The sequence below is a fragment of the Sorghum bicolor genome, chromosome 9 (genome assembly GCF_000003195.3).
Source record: "Sorghum bicolor cultivar BTx623 chromosome 9, Sorghum_bicolor_NCBIv3, whole genome shotgun sequence".
Classification (NCBI taxonomy): domain Eukaryota; kingdom Viridiplantae; phylum Streptophyta; class Magnoliopsida; order Poales; family Poaceae; genus Sorghum; species Sorghum bicolor.
In genome coordinates, this window is record NC_012878.2 from 48,824,520 (window position 1) to 48,848,434 (window position 23,915).

The window sequence follows — 23,915 nt, forward strand, 5'->3', positions numbered from 1 at the left end:
GGGTGTGACATCAACTAGGGTCTACAAGAGAGTGGCAAAGCCCGACCATAAGTCCTATTTTACCCTCTCCAAAATAGCTAATGTGAGCTCACAGAGAGCTTCGGTGATCACCAGAGGTTCCCAAGGGCTTTGAAACTACCTGTTGCCTTATGTTAGAGCTTTGGTGGCTTCTCCGATAAGCACTAGACAACACCAATGCGTGCAATACCCAACGAGTCCCATTTACACCCTCTCTGGTAGAATCATCCACATACTCTAGACGACTTCGTGGAGCCTTTGAATCTCCAATACATGCATAGAGCCAACACCACAGCACCATGGACTGCCTTTCATCCTCATTTTTGTAAGTGTGCATACTCTAAAATGTTTTTGTAAACATCTAAGCACCGAGTTAGCATTTTTCAAAATATTTTCAAAAACACTTTCACTTACTACTCACCACATCACTAGGTCTAATGCATATACATGTAAATCAATGCATAGTGGCATTAGATAACCATGTTTGCTTTAGAGTTTCCCTCTTAATATTATGACTATCTATTCTAAACCCAACCATACACTCTATTGCGTCTTAGCCAACAAATGTGAAGCTTCTAGTAGATACCTTTGCCTTCAGGTTTGCTCCTTTCATCTTCTCCAAGTGTGACCTTGCTCCATTTGAATAGGGATCGTGCTTCGTCCAACTCCTAGTCTTCGTCACCGTCTTGGTGTGAACTTCACCTTGCTTGATCGACACTTTGGAAAAGTTAGTACACTAGTTTACTCAATTACCAAAACCAACATGAGGCTTTTAAAGGGCTAATGCTCAGACCCATTGCACGCCATGTCAAGGGGAGCGCTATATTGCCACCTCGCATCATGGTCGGAAGTGCGTCTAACAACCGATGGTTGCAAACCAAGGTGACGACACTATGATATAAGGGAGATGGACCTCGATAAGTCATGCAAGCTAATGCAAGCATGACTCTAAGTCTACTGATCACCTAAATCTTAAGACCCTGATCCCGAGAAGTGTCGGATCAACCTGAGGACAAACACCTCTTCTTCCCCCAACAACAACAACAATAGGCAGTATCTATGCACCGGGCGTGCACTACTCGCATCAACTCAATTTATGCATCGCCGATCTACATCACCGATGGTGGATTACATGGCTTCAGGTTATGATCACTCATCCTTTTTTGTGAGAATTATGATCAGAGATCCTAATCAACATTAGATTAATTAGTATTCATATAATTAGATTGTAGACCCCTTGGTGAACTTTAAGATGTATGAAGTCTCATAGTACTCTTGCAGCAGAGCAATAGAGACTCTATTTCACTTGGGTTGATTTAATTTAGATCGGAGGGAGACCTAAGTCAAGGTAACCCTCCTTTCAAAAACTTTAGTATTGTTCCTAAATGGATCATAAGACAAATAATCAATTAGAGCACAGGGAGCCATCTTATTATCTTCCCCTAAAGAAAAAGTATGGCAAACTAATTGATCTTTACATCAATTGATGAAAGAGCCCAATGCAGAATTGTTTGAACTCTCAGTTGTGTACCATCCTCACATGGTAGAGGCTAGAATTTTGTTCTGTTATCTAAAAAATAAAGCAACACATCTAAACACTGCAAAGGAGCCCACCCAAGCATGTCTGCTAACCCACTGCGAAGCAAGCTGCTGCCATGCTCCTCTAGGCATGCACACGGTGCCGACAATAGGGGAAGACAGTCACTTGTTCCTTTGTCTCGTCTCTATTTTGCTGCTCCATATGACAAACTAGAGTCTCACCGCCGCATCGTGCACGCCCCCCTCCCCCGTCTAGGCCATTTCGGGTTATTAGCAAAAATCCTTTGGAAAGATGTGTAGCCTAGTGTCTTCTAGGGGCTCTTGCCCCTTCTTGTACATATATTTATGTTAATGAAAGACGGAGCTCCTGCCGTTTATGTTTAAGAAAAGCAGTGTCCACTTGGAGCAACCTGCAATTTGGCATTGCATAAATATCAATGGATTTTTGGATCTCAGTTGACATGGAAATGAAAGAGTGGAGTAACAACTAGCAAACCCATGTATACGTGCTGGTGAGTCTCCATGGTACATAAAAAATTATCATTTGGGTTTATGCCATCAATTTATCAGGCTGCTTTATCTAATCTTTTGTGTTTATGCCTTCAATTTCTCAGAATCTCAGGTGGCCTGCTCCAGATGGTATTCTGTTCTGCAAAACTACCAACAACAGCAGATTGCTCCTTGTTGCCTAAAGATTTGCCAACTCGGCTGTAGTATTTTCCACTACTGAAATCAACCAATACCTTTACAGAATTTGCACTCTGCTTGTTGATCACAATCTGCCCGTTCGTGCTTGTTGAGCTGTTGGCAACGACGCTTATTGGCATTGATTGTATGAACGGTCTCATACTAAATCCTTCCACCAAGTAGACAGCACCAAGAACTTCTCCCAGAAATATATCCTGCGATTAAGAGTGTCACCCCCCACACAAAAAAAGAAAACAATAAGTACTGCATCAACTATAAATATTTGTGTATATTTTGGCCTGTAGTAATTTTAGATTCCATATCCTTATCATTGGTTTGAATGCATAACATGACTTTTAGGGCTACTTGACCCTTCAATTGGAAACTAGAAGAGTTAGAATAAATCTAAGCAATCGTAAGCTATGCTATTTCCTCTGGACAAATGATAAAGTTCCACTGCTTCAAAATCTTGTTAAGTTAAAACTACCATGATGTGGTTACAATATCAGTGTTGCAGGTATTTGTTTTCTTGACAGCATGCCGTTATAGCAGACAAGTAGAATGAACTCTAGGCATTTACCATATGGTGATACAGCCGATGCTTCTGCTGAAGTTCATGTAGCAACAACAGCAAGCGGTGGACAAAACTTGATTCTGGAGTGTGATCAGTATGCTTCAAAGCGTGAAGGATAGATTTAAAGGAAGCAACTTTTCTTTGAGACCTCAGAGGAATCAGTGTGATGTCCAGAGAGGACTCCAGGACTGTTTTCGCAGCTAGTGGATCAAGAAACATATTAAACTCTGCATACCTATTTGATGGAACAGTAAACACATTTCCCTTGGAATCATTTTCACCTCTAATATGACCTCCAACAACATAAACCTTCTGCATATATAAGGAACATTTACATATCAATACTGATAGTGAAAATACTAAAATTAGCATAGATCAAAATACAGTTGGAACTGGCCTGAACCAAAAGTTTTCAAAGAGCTGACCTCTATTACAGAACTTGTGTTCCTGTCAGAGAGCATTATATTGGCCAAATTTGTAAGAGGTCCACTGGTAAGAATAGTGATCTTCTCACTTGGAGGAAGCTGCTCTTTGATAGACTGCCAAACTTCAAAAGCCAATGGCTGCCGAAGTTCTGGATGGTCAGTGTTTCTAGGAGCACCATATTTTACTGAATTTTCAGCAGTATACCTGACAAAGGAAAGCATAGAATTAAGTATCTAGGTCATTTGCACTATTTATATGCATTTCATCAGGAAGCTATAAAAAGATACCTTCTAGGACTTCTTGGCAATGACCGAGCTAACCCATATAGAGTGTCCGAGTCAATAAGTCCCCCACTACCTTGGGGAATAAAACTGGCATAGTTGCAGCCAAGAATTGGAGTTCCTATTGCATTGGTGTTACCACGACCGACAGGAATGTCATCACGGCCCATCATATGTAAAATATCGTAAATGATATCAATGCTTGCAATGTGGGCCCAACCATTGCCACTGACCAAAATCCCCTATAACATTATAATAAAATTGCATTCATAAAAAAGAAATGAAATCTTTATTGCAGTGGAGCAGAACACTGTTCCATTAATCATACCTTTAAATCTATTACTTCAATAGGCGCCTTCAAGAGATATATAAGTGAGATAAAATCTCCAGGACTCATGTCCATGTCAAAAATAACAGGTGGCCCAATTTTTTTGTTTTTGAAGTCTAGCTTGTAAAGAATCTCTCTGTAAAATGGAAACTGTGCCATAAGGTTCAGACTACCAGAGTTCTCACGAAGATTTAGTGCCTGCAGATCATAGTTTAGTCATAAGAGCAGGCCAATTCACATACATGATTAGTTAGTGGTGTATACTGAAAGCGAATATGGGTCGCAAAATAGTAGATCGATTAATGACTGCAGAGTACAGACACATATATAGGCAAGAGTAATCCTAGATTGGTTTATAGAAGTATGACCACTGTGGAATATTTGCCTATAAATGGATATAACCAACCTATACAGAGACTACATAGGATCTAGGCCCAGCACAAGGCAAAACCTAAATGCCCAAGGAGGGCTGCCTAATCATCCATGTAACACACCCACAGTCAGAAGCGTTGCCACCATGAACGTTTAGGCTAGATCAAAACTCCATGAAGGCTGAAGACAATAGCCCTCTAGTAAAAATATCGGCAAACTATGACGCAGTAGTAGGAACATGTAGATGTCACAAAGAGCAACACACTCTCAAATGAAGTGAAGATGAATCTCAATATGCTACAAGCGCTGATGCTAAACATGATTGGTCGATATGTAGATGGTGCTCATGTTGTCACAGTGGACCAATGTCGCACAATGAATAGGAGCACAAAGCTCGACGAGAAATTGGCACAGCCATATAGGCAACAACTTTAGCCAAGGTACAAAACTCAGCTTCTGCACTAGATTGCGAGATAGTGTTCTAGTTCTCAGATGACCATGAAACAAAATTGTCCCCAAACACCGCATAGCTCAAGGTGAACTTACGTGTCTCGGGGCACGCAGCCCAGTCGGCATCTGAGTGCACCATGAAGAACATTGGAGTTGATTCTTTCTACATGAGATAGTCGGTGCATGATCAGGTTGTGAGTTTTCATCATGTGCCTTCAGAGGTATAGTTAGCATATTTCTTCATGCGAACACATGGTGGATATATGCCATGTGTGAGTGGTGAGTGATTATCAAAGTGATCAAGCTTTGGTTAAGTGTGCGTGAGACTAACCATGGCGTGAGTTCTTTGTGCAACATGTCTCTTGGCTTTGTGATGTGCAGGTGTTGAGCATGAGACGGTCCACGACAATGGAGAACATCAAGCGAGGAGTCCGTGCGCAATGGACCGAGAGCGGTGAAGGGCGGACACGTAGGGTTGGACCAAGGGATCTAGGGCTGAAGGATGGACCATGGATGGCTAGCACTTAGACACACAACAACCAAGTGTACATGCGATGGTGATGGAGACGGTGTTGACCGAAGTCAAGACAATGATCGGACCAAGTTAAGGCGGGCGCACAAGCACTTGGTGATCGGTCATTTGGGGACAAGCAGGACATGCATCAACATCATGGAGAAGGCGTAAGAGAGATGTGACTCCAATTGGGTTTGGCATTTTGGGCCCCAAAACCACGGGTTATAGGTTTGAGCCTCAAAACCCAAGGGAGGACCTCAGGGCAGCACGTGATGTCATGGGAGAGCTTGCATCGAGGTAAAACTTCTGATTTAGTGTTTCTAAGTGTTATTCTTGCTTCCGCTTGATCATTTGGCTCCAATATTGTTATTTCATAGTCGATTTTGTCACCCTATGGTTTTTGGGACTTATTTTGCATTTTGAGAGGTGTGTTGGGTTGTATTTGTTAAGGCCCATCTACTATAAGATCGCATGGACCATGAGGCTCTCTATATATCCAAGGTTAGTAATACTATTCAAGACATAGGCCAAGTTCTTGTAAAAAAGTTTATTGGCTCTTTTTCACCCCTGTTGTCTCCTGCTCGGTCCTTCACTTCATGAAGGCATAGACGAGGGCAGACCACAACTATTGGAAAAGCAGAGTAAACTCATTGAACACCATGGGAGCATGGATGATTTGCAGACAAGGAAATGAGTGTGTATTTAGTGGTGCTACACCAAGTATCCAGGCTGTTCTTAGAAAAAATTTGAAGGGAACCTCAGGTGTATGGCTGATGCAAAAGATTTGCTACAGCTTTTGGCTGCTGCCTCCTAAAGGTCGTTTTAGTTGCTCTGGTAGAGTGTTTGTGAATTTTAGGCGAATGTGTTAGTGTGAGTTTGTGTGTTTGTAAATATTTTCTCTCCTTAATGAAAGCATGGCTATGAGTTTGAAAGGAGAGGGGGTGTTTAGACTTCAGAGTTATATGTGGGTACATATAGTTTCTCTCTACTTGGAGGGGCTTCCTAAACTTGTACGTTGTACATGTAGCCCTTTGTGGGTATGGAATACATCTTAATTGCATTCTCTAACACTTCTTTATGAGATTTAAGTCAACTAGTTACTCTGTGTTCCTTCTCTATGAAAGCCCTAGTTTGGTTTTGGATAATTGATGAAACCCTAGTACTAACCTCTATACTAAGTGTGTGTAGACTTAATAAGGTTGGTACATGCCAAGTGATGGAGCAAATGATGATCATGGTGATGATGGTGATGACCACAAGATGATCAAGTGCTCAACTTGGAAAAGAAGAAAGAGAAAAACAAAACCCTATGGAGATCAAGGCAAAGGTATTGCTTAGGGTTTTGGTTTTGGTGATCAAGACACCATAAAGGGTGTGATCGCATTTAGGATAGATAGCCGTACTATAAAGAGGGGAATTCTTTGGGCTAAGCGGTTATCAAGTGCCACTAGGTGTCATTGTTCATGTGCATGCATTTAGAACCTAGTGAGCTAACTTAACTCCTTCGAAGAAAATGATTGTGAAAATGCTAACACACGTGCACTTGTTGGTTTACACATTGTGGTGTTGGTACACTTTGAGAAGGGAGTTGAAGTTTGAAGGGTAGAGAGAGGATGGGTTCCTCTCTCCCTCCTGCCGAGCTTGCGAGGCGGGATTCGACGCTTTTTGAGAAAATGAAGTGCATATTTTCTATTGCGCCGGTGGGAAACTTTGGAGAAGTCGCGGAAGTGTTTCTCGCTAAGAAACACTCACCCGACGCTGGCCGTTGAGGCACCGGACGCAGAGGCTGGGCGTCCGGTGTGCTGTGGTGCTAGGGTTAAGCACCGGACGGTGAACACCGGACGCAGGGGAGCTCCTGTTCGTGCGTCTGGTGCTATCTGACTTTGGCCGGTGTGTGTTTGACTGGAAGCACCGGACGCTCAGGGAGCGTCCGGTGGTGTGCGTTCGGTGACCTGAGCGTTTTGTAGAGCTCTCTGAGTTTAAGTCCGGTGAGCACCGGACGGTCCGGTGCTTAGCGTCCGGTGACCCTGTGTTTCTGCAGACCTCTCTGAGTTTAGGACCGGTGTGCATCGGACGCGTCCGGTGGTAACTTGCTCAGCGTCCGGTGCTCTGCAGGTTACCGTTAGACTCGGACACGTGGCTGACTTTGGAGCACCGGACGCAGGTGTTGAGCGTCCGGTGCCCCTTTAAGAGCGTCCGGTGACCCCGTGTTCAGCCCAGTGAAAGAGCCAAATTTGCTTGAGGGGCTATAAATATGTGTTTGGCCGGCTTGGGGCTCACCCTCTTGGCATTCTAAATTACTTGACATCCTTGTGAGCCTAAGCATACACCTCCCACTCATCTCCTTCATAGATTAATCATCTTTGTGAGATTGGGAGTGATTTCTAGTGCTTTTGCTTGAGTGATTGCATCTAGTGGCACTTGGGGATCGATTTGGCTGCGGTTTTCTTGTTACTCTTGGTGGTTGCCGCCACCTAGACGACTTGGAGCAGCGGAGGAGTTTTGACACGAGTTGGTGATTGTTCGTGGCCATCTCCCGGTGTTTGTGAGGGGTCTTGTACCTTCCCCGGTGGAGAGCCGAAAGGTAACTCTAGTGGATTGCTCGTGTCATTGAGCTACCTCACTTGTGGGGAGGTTCTTGTGGTGTCCTAGTGAGGACGAGGTTCGTGCTATACCTCTTAGCCACCGAACCACCAAGTGTTGGTCGACACAACGGGGACGTAGCGTGCCGGCAAGCACGCGAACCTTGGGAGAAAATTGTGTGTCTCCATTGTGATTGTTCATTGGATTTCTCCCGGTGATTGGACTTCATATTATTGATTGGTTCATCCCCTCTACGCGGCGGTATAAAGATCAAACCATCTCTTACTTTCCCGCAAACTAGAGTAGCTTACTTACTTGTATAGAAACTTTAGATAGCTCTCTAGTGTAAGTAGTGACATAGCTCTTGTGTGCCTAGTGATCATATCAACTAGAATTGTTGGATAGGTGGCTTGCAAACACCCCATTAGAGCTAGAGCAAAAAGCTACGCTTTGTTATTTACTAACCACTTGCTCTAGTGAGTTTTGTAGAATTTCTAAATAGGCTATTCACCCCTCCCCCTCTAGCCATATTAGGACCTTTCACTCTACTGCCTCATACTCACTCAATGCCTGCTTTTAAAAAAAGGACAGCAAAAGCTTTGCCTTGATTTCTATTAGATGAAGAAAGGTAAAAAAACAAGTGCCCAATTGTCCCTAAAAACCATACAAGTGAGGAAAGTGCATCACTCATCTTACACAATTTTGATACAACAGCGGAACAACTACCACAACCCACACCACTACTTGCTCCAACTTGGTTGAAACGACCCAACTGAACAACTCAACTAACAACTAACAAGGCATGAAGAAACACGTGGACCTGTCAGGCGACACCAAACAACACAAATTGGGGCACCACCATGGCCAAACGGCGAGGAGCAACTGCAGAACTGGAAAACCTAATCATGCATCCAAGGAGGAAACTACACTAAAAGTGTCGACAAGGTAGCCTGCCAAGGGAAAGTTTTCACCTATAACATCTAGTGCAACAGGAGGGCAGGTAGAAAAGGATGCCTCCAAGAAGGGAATGGAGTCCGAAGACATCAGAGTCCAAGCTTTCGCCACGACCTCGAGCAACCTCCATACCATCGCCGTCAGAGACCCAAACCTCCTAGGGAGGCATGGTATGGTGATGGTTTAGCAGCAGCCCTACCCCACTACCGCCCCTAGGGACACCGTCCAGGAGAAGCATTGGGAGAAACCCATCAGAGAGTCCACCCCGCCAGAACCGGCAAGGCTGACCAACAGCAAGCAGGTCTGTCTAGCTCCACCACGGAAGCTAAGCCAAGGAAGGGGGAAGGCCGCCGATGTCAAAAAGGAGCCTGAGTCACCCAGTCCACCAATGTCCCATCCCCTGCCGAGCCATCCCTGCATCAACCACACCCCGTAGGGCCTCCGGTAGCCTCCACATCATGCACGTAGCCCCAGCCACCTCCAGCGCTGTTCCTGGCGCCCTAGGCTAGAGCCACCACCGTCGCCATGGGCTCGAACAATGGCTACCCAGACATGGCCTGAGAGGGCCCACCACCATATGCCCTGCCAGATCTAGCCACAAGACCGTCGGATATAGTGAAGGAGCACCTAAGTCACCCTCATGGCCGTTAGACTCAGTCCAGCGAGTCGCCCGGGCACCAAAAGCTCCAGCCATTCCTAGCGTGGCCACCGCTGTCGCCACAACATCAACCACTAGATCCACTGTCGAGGTCTCTAGATCAGGCCATGGGGAATGAGATTCGACGGAGGACGTCGAGACGAGCTGCCGGTGGCTGTCGACTCGCCATGGCCGCCTCCTGACTCGTAGGGAAGAAGATAGCCCCACTACCTCCATCCTCATGGCTGCCTTGGGCTCTAGCAGCCCGCTCTAGCAGTAGCAAGGCCATGGGGCTAGCGAGGTGGGTGCCCGGCGACAGCCGCTGCGGCGCCTCGCGAGTCACCCTACCACGGAGCAACATGGGGGCTCGGAAGGAAAAGTTCAAGCTGCTTCTTTTTCTTATCCCTCACTCATTGCATGTGTGATGTGCATGATTCTGTTCCTGTGCTTTTATGTGCTTTCACGATCTTGATACTTTTTTCAATGAAGGGAGGAATGATGAAATGAGGGTTGTTGCTTGAAAAAATTTATCTAATACATTCTCCATATCCATTGCAAAGAGCATATGCATGTGTAGTGCAGTGCTCTGGTCTTTCAATTGGAAGCTAGTTGGGCAGGGTTCGAACCTTGGCTTTACCAAAAACAAAGTCCTCCCTGCGAGATATATGTGGCTTGCAGGTAGAGATGGTAATGAGTTGGGCAAGTTGCGCGTAGAGTAAATACCCCTTCACAATGAATTGTCTAACACCCACACCCATTGTCATCCTACTAGCTACTAGACCCATGGGTACCCACACTGCGTACAAGATTGTCATCCCTACTATCACTAGACACGTCTTGTGCAGATGACCCTTGTGTGCTAATACTTCTTCCATCTTAAATTATATATAAGACGTCTAACTTTTTTTGACACAAAGTTTGAGCATTCATCTTATATTTAAAATTTTATGTAAATTATCACTTTTTTCATCGTGCTTTGGTTTATTAATAAAAGTTCTTCAAGAATGACTTAAATTTGACTATGTTTGCATAAATTTTTTGAATAAGACGAGTGGTTAAACTTGGAGTCAAAAAAGTCAAAAGGTACATCGAAGGAATCCTCTCTATGAGGCCAAAATTTTTTAGCCAAAGGAAAGAAAGTTCAGCTCTATGTTGTAAAGATACAGGCTTAGGGTAAAAGATGATATTCAACCAAGTGCTAATTAAAGTAAAATAGGACAAAGTAACTCCAAAATGAACTTTGTCGGAGATTTATAAATGACAATATACCTGTAAAAACAACTAAGGCATCTAACTAGCATGTTTTGATGCATACATAAACAACTTATTTGATCATTACACCTTGACATACTAGAGAATGAGTTTGATCAGACAGAATATGGATAATGCAAAAAAAAAAGAGTTGCGAGTCTTCTGACATGAGTTAAGAGAGAAGAGCTTACCTCTAGAAAGCTTTTGAAAAATTCCCTGTCAAAAGGGCTATACTTATCCAAATTTGGTTTAGCCCTCGTAGCAACACGAATGTGGACTGCTTCTGGACCAGAGACTTCCTTAGTGTATCCATCCTAAGAAAAAAAATAATTAGTAAAAAGCTTGAGTTCCCTAAATAGTAAAATTTGTTCATTTTCATATTCATTTGAAAATTGGAAGAGCAACTAACTTTTTTTTTGTCAAACACGCAATAGAGTTGTGTATCATATATTAAGAAGAAATAACAACACAGTGGATATGGACTTGCGTACCAAATAACAACATATGCATAGTGTTTTGTTCACTAGGTTTTATATGTTTATTCAAACAAAAACTGAGTTTTCATCGAAGAATTGCGCATTACAAGTTATCATTGGCCGAGCGTACAGAGGTAGAAAGGTTTGGGGAGAACCACCACACACCCATTGTGTGTGTGTGGGGTGGGGGGGGGCTACAATAATCCTAATATAGACATCATAACATGATAGTTAAGGTATGCATAGAGGAAATGCAATGAAAATTCTTCAGATTTCTCCATATCAGCAACAACTTTTGTTTCATAAAAATAAGATATGTCCCTAAAGAAATTTGGTCATACTGTACTATACCTCACATCTTCCTTTATTACTTCCCTTGACGCTGCAGAAGTTATCGGTAATTCCAGTTTGAACATGACCGCTATGAACTCCATCTCTTTTAAGACCAAACTTGGGGGCTCCACGACCTTTGAATAATGGATTTGAGCCATCATGCACACCATATGGTTTATTAGAAGTTATAACTGTAACGTTCATATATTCAAGCTGAGCAAAATCATTTCCAAATTTGCCACTCTTATCATTGCGCATGCTGGAGATGGCAACACCAGAAGTAAAAGAGTCCCACATAAAATAGCTCTGGACAAGAAAAATAATAATAAGGCACAGTGGGGGAAAAACTGTGTGCCAAATGAACTGGAGTAAATTACTTAAACTTACTGTATAGAATTGATCATTGAACCAAGTGTCTCGAGCCATCTTTAAAGCTTTAAAACAGTATTGTGCCTCATAAGTACTCTGATGGCGTTGGAATTCATAGAAGAATTCTTCGTTGATTGGAATAGTATTGGTTGCATCAAGAGGAACAAGTGTGATTGAAATTCCAGAATGAAAAACCTGATGTGTTTAATATGTTAGCTAATTTAATAAGTTACTTCTGCGCCATTGATTAAGTCAGTACACAATCTGCCACCAAAAAACTTAGGCTCCCTTATGAGCCATCATTTGACAAAATTGGGTACCCTTTGTGCCATAACTGTAAATTTAGCCATCGGCTGAAGCATGAAAAGATTGTTTGGCTCTCATCATACTGAGCGAGAAACAACATTCTAATGTCATAGCAGGGCCATATCCAGGGAATTGATTGCGTAAAAATGTCCTTTATGTCTGCGCAACATCTAATCTAAGAGTGGTGTCATAACGCACACTACTGGAAACAGCAACGCTGCCGAGGGTTTTTTGTTTTGCCGAGGGCCGGATTTCGGGCACTCGGCAAAGGACATCTTTGCCGAGGGCCAACCCTCGGCAAAGAGTGACCATCGGCAAAGGCTTCTTTGCCGAGGGCCGGGCCCTCGACTAAGGCCTATCTTTGCCGAGGGCCGGGCCCTCAGCAAAGAAGGGGCGCTCGGCGGTGTGGGCCCAGAGTAACGGCGGCTCTGGGCGTTAGGCTTTGCCGAGTGCCCGTAGTTAAGCCCTTGGCAAAGCTCTGCCGGAGGTCAGACTTTGCCGAGGGCCCGCCAGCCTGCCCTCGGCAACTCCCCTCTTTGCCGAGGGTCTGGAGTGGGCCCTCGGCAAAAAAAATTTTTTTGGATCCATGTTTTTTTTCTTTCTGTGGCACACCTACACTATTTTGAAGTACATGCTAAAGTTTGGTTCATTTTGAAATAACTTTGGTATATTTTTTGGATTTTTTGAATTTGTTGAATTTTTCGACAAATTTTAAATTCAAACTACAGGTGCATTAAATAATAGTATTTAATTATTTCAATCTTGACATTCATGATTGTTAGTGCATTTCCAGGCCGTATGCAGAAAGCCACATGAAATATCGAAGGTTTACCCCCCGAAACATGTGGACCAAGTTGCGTGAAATAGTTTTTTTGAATATATAAAATGAAAACAAACTCAGAAAATCACGAAACTTGGCGACATAACATGTTATCACATGTGGATGCTATGATAAAAATTTCAAAAAATTCTGAGTCTGTGGTAACGTCTGGTGCATAAAACCCAAACATCTCACATGTGATCACTTCTTCTTTGTAACTGTAGTGCAGAAATAATTACTGCAATCTCACATAAACATCTAACTGTTTGTGCAGCCTCAGTCGACTGCGGGATCCAATAACCCGCCTCGTACGTCACCGGATCCTGGAGCCTTCGACACACCACCCTCGACGCAGAGGCAGGACGGTTGGGGACGATGGTGAGTTCTCGCAGCCCTACGGTGCGTACGTGTCGGCGGTTTGGAACTTTGGTTCGATTTGGTGAACTTGTGGACTACTGGATGTTCGTGATATATATATGTGATGTTCGTGTACATACATGATGTTCGTGATATATATGTGATGTTCGTGAGATGTATGTGCTCGTTGTGGACTCTATGTGTGTGATGGTATATATATGTATCTGTCTATTATCTGGATGCAAATAAACAAACAAAAAAAAATTTAAAATTTCTCTGGTCTTTGCCGAGGGCTTTGACCATAGCCCTTGATACTTTGCCGAGGGCCTGCATGGTAGCCCTCGGCAAAGAAATTACCCAAATAAAAATTTAAAAATTCTTTGCCGAGGGCCTGCATGGGAACCCTCGGCAAAGAAATTACCCAAATAAAAATTTAAAAAATTCTTTGCCGAGGGTTCGACGTTGGGCCCTCGGCAAAGACGCCGTCAGTTGCAGCCCGTGGCCTAACGGCAACTTTTGTTTGCCGAAGGCCGGCGTCAGCCTTCGGCAAAATTTTTGCCGAGTGCCCGAGAAATGGCCCTCGGTAAAGATCCTTTTGCCGACGGGAAATTTTCCGAGGGCTCTTTGCCGAGGGCAGCCCTCGGCAAAGCCTTTGCCGAGGGTCTTATAGCCTTTGCCGAAGGCCTGAGGCTCTCGGCAAAGATCCTGTCTGCAGTAGTGGCAGTGGCATTGAGGGGATGGATTTTTAAAAACTAGTGGGACAGAAGGGAGTGCGAATTATTCGGCGGCAGAGTCACTTTATCTGATTAGCTGGTATGTTAACTAAGTGAAATAACAATTAACTAAACACAGTTATGTGAGAATTAAGAGGCACACTTAATTAACAAGTACGTGATTTATAATTCTATAAAAAAAAACTTGCTGTGGAGAATAGACAATCTAAAAAGGAAGAGACATGGGACACTATTTTGCCCTTTTATGTTTATTCAGGGGAAGTGCTACAGGTCAGATAGTGGATGAGGACATGATGTGCAAGTGCAAGTGGAATAAGAAAGTCCTTTTCCAAATTCAACGAAAAGGGTGCAATAACTTTTCTTTGAAGAAATGAGTACAAATAACTTGCTAATCTGAGATTTACATACCTGGTATGCAGAGAAAGGATCTCCAAATATGTTAAATTCTGCATTCGGGTTTGTAGTGTAACAAGTAAATAAGTTACCATGGTCACCACACTGCTGTGGTGTGCAGAATTTGGTAGCATTTTTTGGACAGCAACCTGTAGGGTTCTTTGATCTCACTCCACCACCCATAATGTATATGTGCTCCACGTTCTTTTTCAGGTGTGGATATGTCATGAGAAAAATGGCAAAGTTTGTATGTGATCCTGTGAGAATGACAGTTGTAGGACCAGCAGATATTGTTTCTATCATTACTTGTTGGGCTGTAGGTTGCTGAAGAGGAGTATATTTTCTGCGTCCCTGTTTTTAAGTATGGTACCTCAGAGCTGGTAATAAATACTAAATTAATCAAAGTAAACATGAATGTCTTCCACAAGAATACTAAAGTGACCGTTGAATATAGCTAGAGCTATGCTAAAATTTGTTTTTGTTTCACCTCAGACCTGGACTTCTGGTTAATGCAAACTGAAAATGTAAGTGTCCAGCTGTTCCTAACGGCAAATATATTTCCCCTAGCCATCTTATCTTCAAAGTTCATATCAATCAGAAGCCATCTGAAATATGACTAATTTCTAGAGACATGTAGGCATTGATAGTAATGGCTACGCTCCTGTAATTTTAGTCTTTACAACATGCCTTGTTTCAAATCTTAAAAGGATAATTAGAGATCCACCAAATAACCCCATGGAGTAGCCTAAGTCAACATACAAGCAGAACTCAGGGAAAACTGTCAAGGTAAATGACTCGTGTTGAGAGTTCTATCTAAAAATAGTCATGTTGTGAACTTATGCAATTTTAACTCCCATGTAGTTATTAAAAAAATACCTGCGGAAGGAAGCCCCTTCTCAATCCAAAGTTTGTGTCCTTGTCTAACCGCCCACCGCCTCCTTGTGGAATAGCTTGCCTGTACCGGCAGCCTCCTACTGTTGTCATGCCCTATGTGTTAGTTAACCTACGCATTAGGGTACTGAACAATAAACCAAGGGAAAAACATATATTCTCTTTCTTCAGCAATAGATGATCTTCTAGATAATAACAGAGTCAGATAGACTTGTCTAGAGTAATACTATTATGGTGGAAGCTAAGATAAAATTTTGTACCTGATCAATCAGTGGTAAATAACCACTGACATTTGGATATATGGTGCCAGAGTCTGAGATACCACCATCACCACCAATACCAACCAGAATGTCATCACGGCCCATCATATAGAGTATATCATACAGATGATTCACAGCATGTCCGGCATTACTCCATGCATTGACACTGATGGAAACTGCCTGAATATGTTGTCAAGAAAAGTAACTGGTATGTACCATAGTTTTTTATGGAAATGTATCATGAGTTTTTAGATCTCTTCTATGCCACCAACAGTTGCAACAGATTTTTAGTTTATCTTGTAAGAAGAAAAAAAACAAAGCAGAGTCAGAGACACAAAACCCTGCCTAGGGTCTGATAATATCAACGCACACCTACAGGCTGCAGCCATGAACATTCAGCCCACGTTACCAATTCATAGGAACCTCCTTTACATACAACCTGAAGATATCAAAACACCACAAAAAGCATTGAAGCTCAAGACTACTGCAATTCATGACTAATACCCATACACTTGCATTGCCCTTGAATCAATCTCTCGGAATTATCATCCGAAGCTAAAGCTCCTTACTGAAAGTCCAAGTTTGGTTTTGGTAATTAATGACACCAAGTTGCTAATGCCTTGTGTTTAAGTGATTTGAGTTAGGCATAGCAACACATGTGATGAAGGTGCATGGTGGCATGGAAAGGTGGCCACATGATCACAAAGGGATGAAGCATGAAGTGAAGATCATGGTGATAGACGAGGAGCAAAGTTATCAAGGCAAAGGTATAAACATAGAGCTTTACCTTTGCCGGTCTAAGATGAGTAGAGAAGTGATTGACCGGGTTTAGGATAGATAGCCGACTATCAAGAGGGGAAATCACGGTCATCTCTCGAATCAAGTGCTACTAGGTCTACATCTTGAGTATATGCATTAGGATCTAGTAAAGTGCTAACTTAACTCCTTTGGGAAAATGTTTGTGAAAAGCTATCACACATGCACTTTGGTGGTGGACACTCGTTGGTGTTAGCACATTTACAAAGGAGGTGGAGTTCCTAGGGTTGAGAGGGGTTTGGGTTCCTCTCTCCCTCCTGCCGAGCTTGCGAGGCGGGATTCGACGCTTTTGAGAAAAATAAGTGTATATTTTCTTTGCGTCGATGGGAAATTTGGTGAAGTCGCAGGAGTGTTTTCTCACTGAGAAACACTCACCGGACGCTTTGCGCGGAGGCACCGGACGATGGCCTTTAGCGTCCGATGTGCTGTCGGGTGTCACAGAGTGCACCGGACGCACCAGAGAGAGTCCGGTGCTCAGCGTACGGTGTGCAGGCGTTTTGCAAACCTCTCTGGGTATGAGTCCGGTGAGCACTGGACGCACCGGAGAGAGTCCGGTGCTCAGCGTTCGGTGACCTTGAGGTTTTGCATACCTCCCAGAGTTTTAGTCCGGCGTGCACCGGACGCGTCCGGTGTGGACCTGCAGAGCGTCCGGTGCTTTGCAGGTAGCCGTTAGAGACTGACACGCGAGATCCAAGAAGGACACGTGGCCAACCCCTGAGCACCGGACGCTGGAGGTCGAGCGTCCGGTGATCACTTGGTAGCGTCCGGTGCCCCCGTTTTCAACCCAGTGAAAGTGGCCAACGGCTAGTTCCTTGAGGGGGCTTATAAATAGAGGGTGGCCGGCTTTGGGAGGTCAACTCTTGCACATTTGATTACTTGAGACATACTTTGAGCTAGAGAACACTCCCTCCACTCATCTCCTTGCTTGATTGCTCATCCTAGTGAGATTGAGTGAGATTCAAGTGCATTGCTTTGAGAGTTGCATTTAGTGGCACTTGATTCTTGAGTTTGCTGCGGATTTCTTGTTACTCTTGGGTGTTTCCCGAAGCCCTAGACGGCTTGGAGCAGCGGTGGTGTTGAGCTCGTGATTGGAGATTGTTTCGAGCCTCACCAAGTGATTTGTGAGGGGTTCTTGAGCCTTCCCCGTGGGAGATCGCAATTGGCTACTCTAGTGGATTGCTCGTGGCTTGGAGGATCCCTATCTTGTGAGTGGATGTGCGGCACCCGCTGAGGGTTTGGCTTTGGATTGCCAATTAGCTCGTGATCCATCAAGTGGGTGCATCGCCACAACGAGGACTAGCTTGCCGGGAAGCAAGTGAACCTCGGTAAAAATCTTGTGTCATCTCTTGCCGAGGATTCTCTTGTGATTGTGAGTGATTGGTTGGATATATTTCTACTCTACAACGTTGGTATAACAATCACTCTCCACTCTTTTACTTACTTGTATACCTTGCTATTGTTTAGCTTGTTTAGTTTAGCCCTTATGTTTAGGAGTGTAACTAGCCTTCTCTTGTTGTTGTGCTTTAGTGTTTAGCCTTGTACTCGTTTGTATAGGTGGCTTGTATAGCTTAGTTGAGCTAGTGCTAGAATTGCTTCGTCATTTGTTTTACTAACTCACTTGCTTAGTGAAGTTTGTAAAAATTTTAAATAGGCTATTCACCCCCCTCTAGCCATTTGAACCTTTCACTTAGCAATCTGTATCAGACATGCGCGGAATCCGGAAGTAGGTACCTAGTTTGTCCAATATCCTATCATGAGAGTATCCCATTATGACTACTGATCGCCAAACTTTGATTTCAGCTGAGGTCCTTGGGGGTGGGAGGTGGACGGTTAAGAAAAGATAGAAACTTTACCATTCTGCCACTTCAATCGATCCGCCTCTGCCACAGCCCACTCTGCTCATTGGCGGTTGGCCACGTCCATCCGCGGCCGCCACTGGCTTCCTGGACAAAATGCAGGGCACGATAGCGATCCCACTTGGATTTGCCTGCTGCCGAGTGCCGAGGCCGAGCAGGCATTTTGCAAGAGAGAAAGAAAGCAACATGTGCTGTAGAAACTATCATTCTCAATTCATAGTTTCTATAAAAAAGGCATGGATCAACTGTGACAAGCAACCATATAGCCTGATTGCTTTCTGCAGATCAGATCAAACACCTCGCAGCAAAAAAACAACACATATAGCCTGATTGCTTTCTGCAGATCAGATCAAACATCTCGCAGAAAAAAAACAACACAGGAAACTAGTATTTGCTCAAGTCTTCTTCACGTAGCAATGCTTGTCCACGAATGTGCACTAGAAAGAAGCAAATCAATGTTGTCCTTTCTGCAGCAGGCATGCATGCATACAACTGATCAAAACCGATCCTACTACGCTAGTTCTGCTAGTTTATCAGATGCAGTTGGACGAGAAGGTGAGCATAGCCTACTGTAGTCGCACATATTACAACCATACAGGGCAAGCCGAAGTCTATTAAGCAAGAACGACGCAAACATGGTCAGTTCACCATCGGTAACTCGGCGAGCGGCCATCCTAGTTCGAGCCTCGAGGACACCCTTCACCATTACCTCGTCCAGCACTCCAGCGCCTTCTGCCAGATCTCTCCATGGCCAGGCGAGACCCAACCACGACGACAGCCACCACCTCAACGCGCGACGAACGCTGGGGCTTGGTGCTGTGGTGCTCGCCTCTGTGGACGGCGACGCAACTCTCGCGCACAAGAGATGGAGGCGGCGCTCACCAACAGCCGCAGGAAGATACGGGGGAGGAGGCGCCAAAGCACGAGCAGCCGAGGAATCACGGGAGCTCGCATGGGGTGGCAACAAGGGTGCGCGCTTGCACTTCGGTGCGGCAGCGGTGGAGGCGTGGAGCACTCAATCTGGAAGAATAGAAACGACTCGAGTCTCCCCAATGTCGAACGATTAGTTTCTTCCTGTCTTGATTCGCGAGTAGACTCGGTTTCGTGGGGAGAAACAGTGTCTTCGTTTTCTAATCTCTCTCATTAATTCTATTATCATGTCAACAAATTACTCTATTGGGAGTGCCCTCAGGGCGATCTCTCTGGAGCGAGACTTTTAAGTTCTCTAGTTAGACCAGGCATATGGTTGTCTTGAGCGTTCATGGGAAAAATGATTTATCTAAAAAAACTAATAAAATGCTATGGTTTTCCTCTAAAGACAATCCAGCTATAATGCTAGCTAGATCTAATCCTGCAGCTCCTAATTTCAATAAAAATAATCGCACAATTCATATGTACAGTTTTTTCATTGAAGAATCCAACATTTATCTATTGATTATCATGTTGCAAGATTTATTTAGAGAATCATTGAAGTAGCTTTTGGTTTGTTAGCTTTAGTCCCACATTGATATTGACAGTGGGGAAGCGTAACAAATAAAGTGGGGACAAGTTAGTCTTTTGGGTTGAGTTAGACCCAATGCCTTAGCATGTTGTGGACTCCGGTGGATCTGAGCCCTGAGAGGGTGTCGGCTCTTGTGTATAGCGAGCTAAGCCGGATCCGCTGCACACTCTAGCTTGGTTTACATTCATAACATCTGAGAGAAGATTAGTCTTCGGAGTTGATTAGGCCTTGATTGATTAGACCCAAGGCTTTATTATTATAGCCAGAGACAAACTGTAATGATTAATGAAGTTTGGTTGTGTATATCATCATACTTCCTTTTTTCTCAAATAATATACAACTTTTCAGTGCAGAAAAATCAAATTATAGGTATGGTATTAGATTTTTTCACCTGAGCATTGTTTGGGTTTTATTATTAATATTACTAGTTAGTTATTTCCTTCTATTAGTAGAATATACAGTTAGTCTATGTTGTAATTATTATTATTATTATTATTATTATTATTATTATTATTATTATTATTATTATTATTATTACTACTACTACTACTACTACTACTACTACTACTACTACTACTACTACTACTACTACTACTACTACTACTACTACTACTACTACTACTACTACTACTACTACTACTACTACTACTACTACTACTACTACTACTACTACTACTACTACTACTATTACTACTATTATTACTATTACTATTATTACTATTACTATTATTATTATTATGTTATTGTTGTTGTTGTTGTTGTTTATTGTTGTTATTATTATTGTTGTTGTTGTTATTATTGTTGTTGTTATTATTATTACTATTACTATTATTATTACTACTACTATTATTATTACTACTATTATTATTACTACTATTATTATTACTACTTCTATTATTACTACTACTACTATTATTATTACTACTACTATTAGTATTATTACTATTAGTATTATTACTATTAGTATTATTACTATTAGTATTATTACTATTAGTATTATTACTATTATTATTACTATTATTACTATTATTATTATTATTATTATTATTATTATTATTATTATTAATTACCATGTCAATAATGTTGATTATGGACAATTAGTCTATTTTGCTTTTCACCTTCAGCAAGCTATCACTTGAGCATTATTACATCATATATAATCACATTAGGTTAGTCACTTGCCAAACACATGGTTGTCTTGGCACCAAGGATGACTTTTGATTGGTGGACAAGAATGGAGCAAAGAATATTAGTGAAGACTAACGAATTTGTGCGTGAACACACTTCACGTAGCCATGTTCTTTAGCACTACTTCAGCAATGCTTTTCAGCGAACGAACAATGTTTTTCTCTCACAACAAATCAGCATAAGCAGCAACATAAACTAGGGGAGATGCCCTTTTAGAAGATTACCTAAATACTCCCTCCGTCCTTAAAAGGTGCAATTTCTAGAGTTGTCTTAAGTCAATTTTTTAAAACTTTGACCAAATTTATAGAAAAAAACACTAAGATTTATAGTACCAAATTAATACCATTAGATTTATCATTGAATATATTTTCATAAGATACTTATTTTATGTTATACATATTGATGCTCTTTTCTATAAAGTTGGTCAAAGTTAAACAAGTTTGACTAACACGGATTCTAGGAATTGAAGCTTTCAGGGACGGAGGGAGTATACTTTTAGAAAAGTTGCACTACTAATAAAAGAGGATTATTTATATAAACTTTTAGAAATAAGTATTCTGTTGGAGATGCTCTTAGCTAGCTCAGAATCTTCACTTAACAAGATGGGTCAAGCTTCGCTAGGGGATCAAACAACCCTTTAAATCATATGAAATTTGTCATTTAGCAAAGTGACATTGATTGAACATATGAAAACCACTATTCTACATGAATGAAAAGAGAGAGATAATACTACCTTCGTTCAATATATTATGTTTAGAACAAGGTAATTAGTCTTTTAAAATAATCATTTTATCATAAACATTATATATTTGCAAATAAAAGGAGTACAGGTTTGTGACCAAGATGTCAATATACGAAATAATCATTCACATGCATGGTAGATATTTTTATAGAAAAAGTTAGTGCATATACACACTTCCATCTGACAGGCTACAGGAAACGCTCTTTAACTTGTTCTTTTTTTTTCAGGGCACTTTTTAAAAATGATACGTTGCATCTTTCATGTAACACTGTGCATATATATGATCAGAGGCTCAGAGCTATCCTCAAAGCCAAAGGGAAGATGCCCAGTCACTGTCTTATCCACGGCTTTAATTTTGTGTGCTTTGACTGTGCTTGACAAATGACAATGCATGCTATCAACTAAGAACAAAGTTCTATCTACTTTTATGTTGTTATTATAAGAACAAGTTGTGTCTACTATTGTAGTTTAATTTTATTTCCTGCAGATTCTGCTTTTTGCCATCACCGATCCATCATACACGGACGATGCTATTTGTTTCTTGAATGTATATATTTTTATTTATTGAGCTAAAAATACGAGTGATTCATTTTTTCCTCAAAACAAAAATGCTTTGAATGCAGAAGTGCCTTTCTAATATGGCACGGAAAATAATCTTGACCAGAGAGAATGAAGTAGTAGGATCCCGGTATGTGTGTAAATAAAGTGCGCTCCTTTTTTATTTTTGTAAAGTTGGCACAGAGGCCCAATCAACCAGCTCACAGCAAAACGAGAATCACGTTGACTTCTCGTTAAGCAGAGGGTACACTGTACAGGGCAGTGCTCAAGCTAGCTAGTCAACAGTAAACACCCAACACGGCAGGCATTGTAGCTCTGCTGTGTGGCGGCTACAGGCTGCAGCCATGACTACCGATCGGAGCCGTAGGGTGCTAAACGAACAGAACTGTTACACTTAATTAAGACTAAAATTCTTCAACTTTTAGTTTCAAGTTTCAACAGAAAGTAGGGTCTGATATGATTCCTGCTCAAAGCAAATAGAGCTATGGCTAGTGCATTAGAACAATCCAAGCAGCGCCAACATGTAAGGAGCTGATGAACCAGAACGTACCTTGAGGTCGAACTCGGACCGGTTCTGCTTGAGGATGTAGAGCAGCGCCAACAAGTCGTCGGTGTCCATGTCCGTGTCCAGCAGAATCCGATGTGGTCCCGCCTCCGCCTCTGCGCCACCGGCGACGACGACGACGAAAGCCACCAGGACCATCAGAACCGCCGCAGCCGTCGTCCTCCTTAGGGGCAACATCATCATCTACCTTCACTTCTCAAGAACTAGAAGTAGCATATCACCAGAGAGCTAGTTAGGGAAAAGCAGCCGTCCGCCGAAGAAGCACGGGGAGCTACCACAGGCTATTTAAATACACGCAAATGGCCACACCAGTGCACTGGCTTCTGCTCACACGATTGGGTTGGGGCATGTGTTGTCTATTGCGAGCGCTTGCCTCCTCAGTTTGTCACCCAATCTCAATGTATAATTTTATAGTACAGTTACCAATACTATAAACTAGTGAACCGAGATACATGAGTTTTATGAGGATAAAACTTCTCTCTCATCCGATGAAACTTCTTCATTTAATAACTCTGTCAAGTCAACAATTTTGCTTATGTGGTACCATATTTAATGTGCATGACACTTTCATGAAATATGCATTGACGCCTTGTTTAGTTCACCCTGAAAACCAAAAAGTTTTCAAGATTCTCCGTCACATCGAATTTTGTAACACATGCATGAAACATTAAATATAGACGAAAACAAAAACTAATTACACAGTTTAGCTGTAAATCACGAGACGAATCTTTTGATTCTATTTAGTCCATGATTGGATAATATTTGTCACAAACAAACGAAAGTGCTACAGTACCGAAAACTTTTCACTTTTCGGAACTAGACAAGGCCTGAGACTAGCCTAAGTGTTGCCCTTTATTCCCCCCACACTATCGAGAAAGGAAAGTTCATGTCGGCTTTGAGAAGTCCTGATAGTTCATTAGGAACCGATAGGAATTCCTATTAATCCTCATGGTTCGGTTATGTAAAACCTATAGGAACTTATGAAAACCGAGAGGAATGTTAAAATCACTTTTGACGGTTCGTGGTAATAGGAGTTCCCTTCCAAAGGCCTTCCCTCACCTCGGTCGAAAAAAATTAGGCCTCACACGTGTGTCAGTCGGAGGTGCGCCAAAAAAAAATGGTGTCTCATACATTTT

The 23,915-nt window shown here is 42.5% G+C and overlaps 1 protein-coding gene across 9 annotated transcripts; it reads right to left on the reverse strand.

The window, feature by feature from the left end:
- LOC8085119 lies at positions 1,436-23,108 on the reverse strand. 9 transcript variants are annotated; one of them, XR_002447256.1, is made up of 13 exons: positions 22,765-23,108; positions 15,554-15,733; positions 15,279-15,389; positions 14,418-14,753; positions 11,811-11,987; positions 11,442-11,729; positions 10,806-10,928; positions 3,854-4,051; positions 3,532-3,767; positions 3,244-3,448; positions 2,825-3,130; positions 2,064-2,459; positions 1,436-1,967 (listed from the first exon to the last, which is right to left on the reverse strand). XR_002447256.1 is itself a non-coding variant. In XM_021446935.1 (13 exons), the coding sequence occupies exons 1-13, from the start codon at positions 22,960-22,962 to the stop codon at positions 1,938-1,940; spliced, it is 2,547 nt and encodes an 848-aa protein (XP_021302610.1). In that variant the 5' UTR covers positions 22,963-23,108; the 3' UTR covers positions 1,436-1,937. The 9 variants fall into 9 exon arrangements, 7 of the variants coding, with proteins under 7 accessions (XP_021302610.1, XP_021302609.1, XP_021302608.1 ...); XR_002447255.1 differs by having other exon boundaries at positions 2,054-2,459; XM_021446935.1 differs by having other exon boundaries at positions 2,301-2,459.

What these genes read in the sequence shown, in the direction of transcription:
- LOC8085119 (XM_021446932.1), bottom strand. Translation starts at nt 22,962, where the DNA reads ATGATGATGTTGCCCCTAAGGAGGACGACGGCTGCGGCGGTTCTGATG. An exon ending in ACACAAGTTCTGTAATAGAG is followed by an intron (nt 3,131 to 3,243) that starts GTCAGCTCTTTG and finishes TTATATATGCAG; the next exon opens with AAGGTTTATGTTGTTGGAGG. An exon ending in ATCGGCTGTATCACCATATG is followed by an intron (nt 2,460 to 2,824) that starts GTAAATGCCTAG and finishes TCTTAATCGCAG; the next exon opens with GATATATTTCTGGGAGAAGT.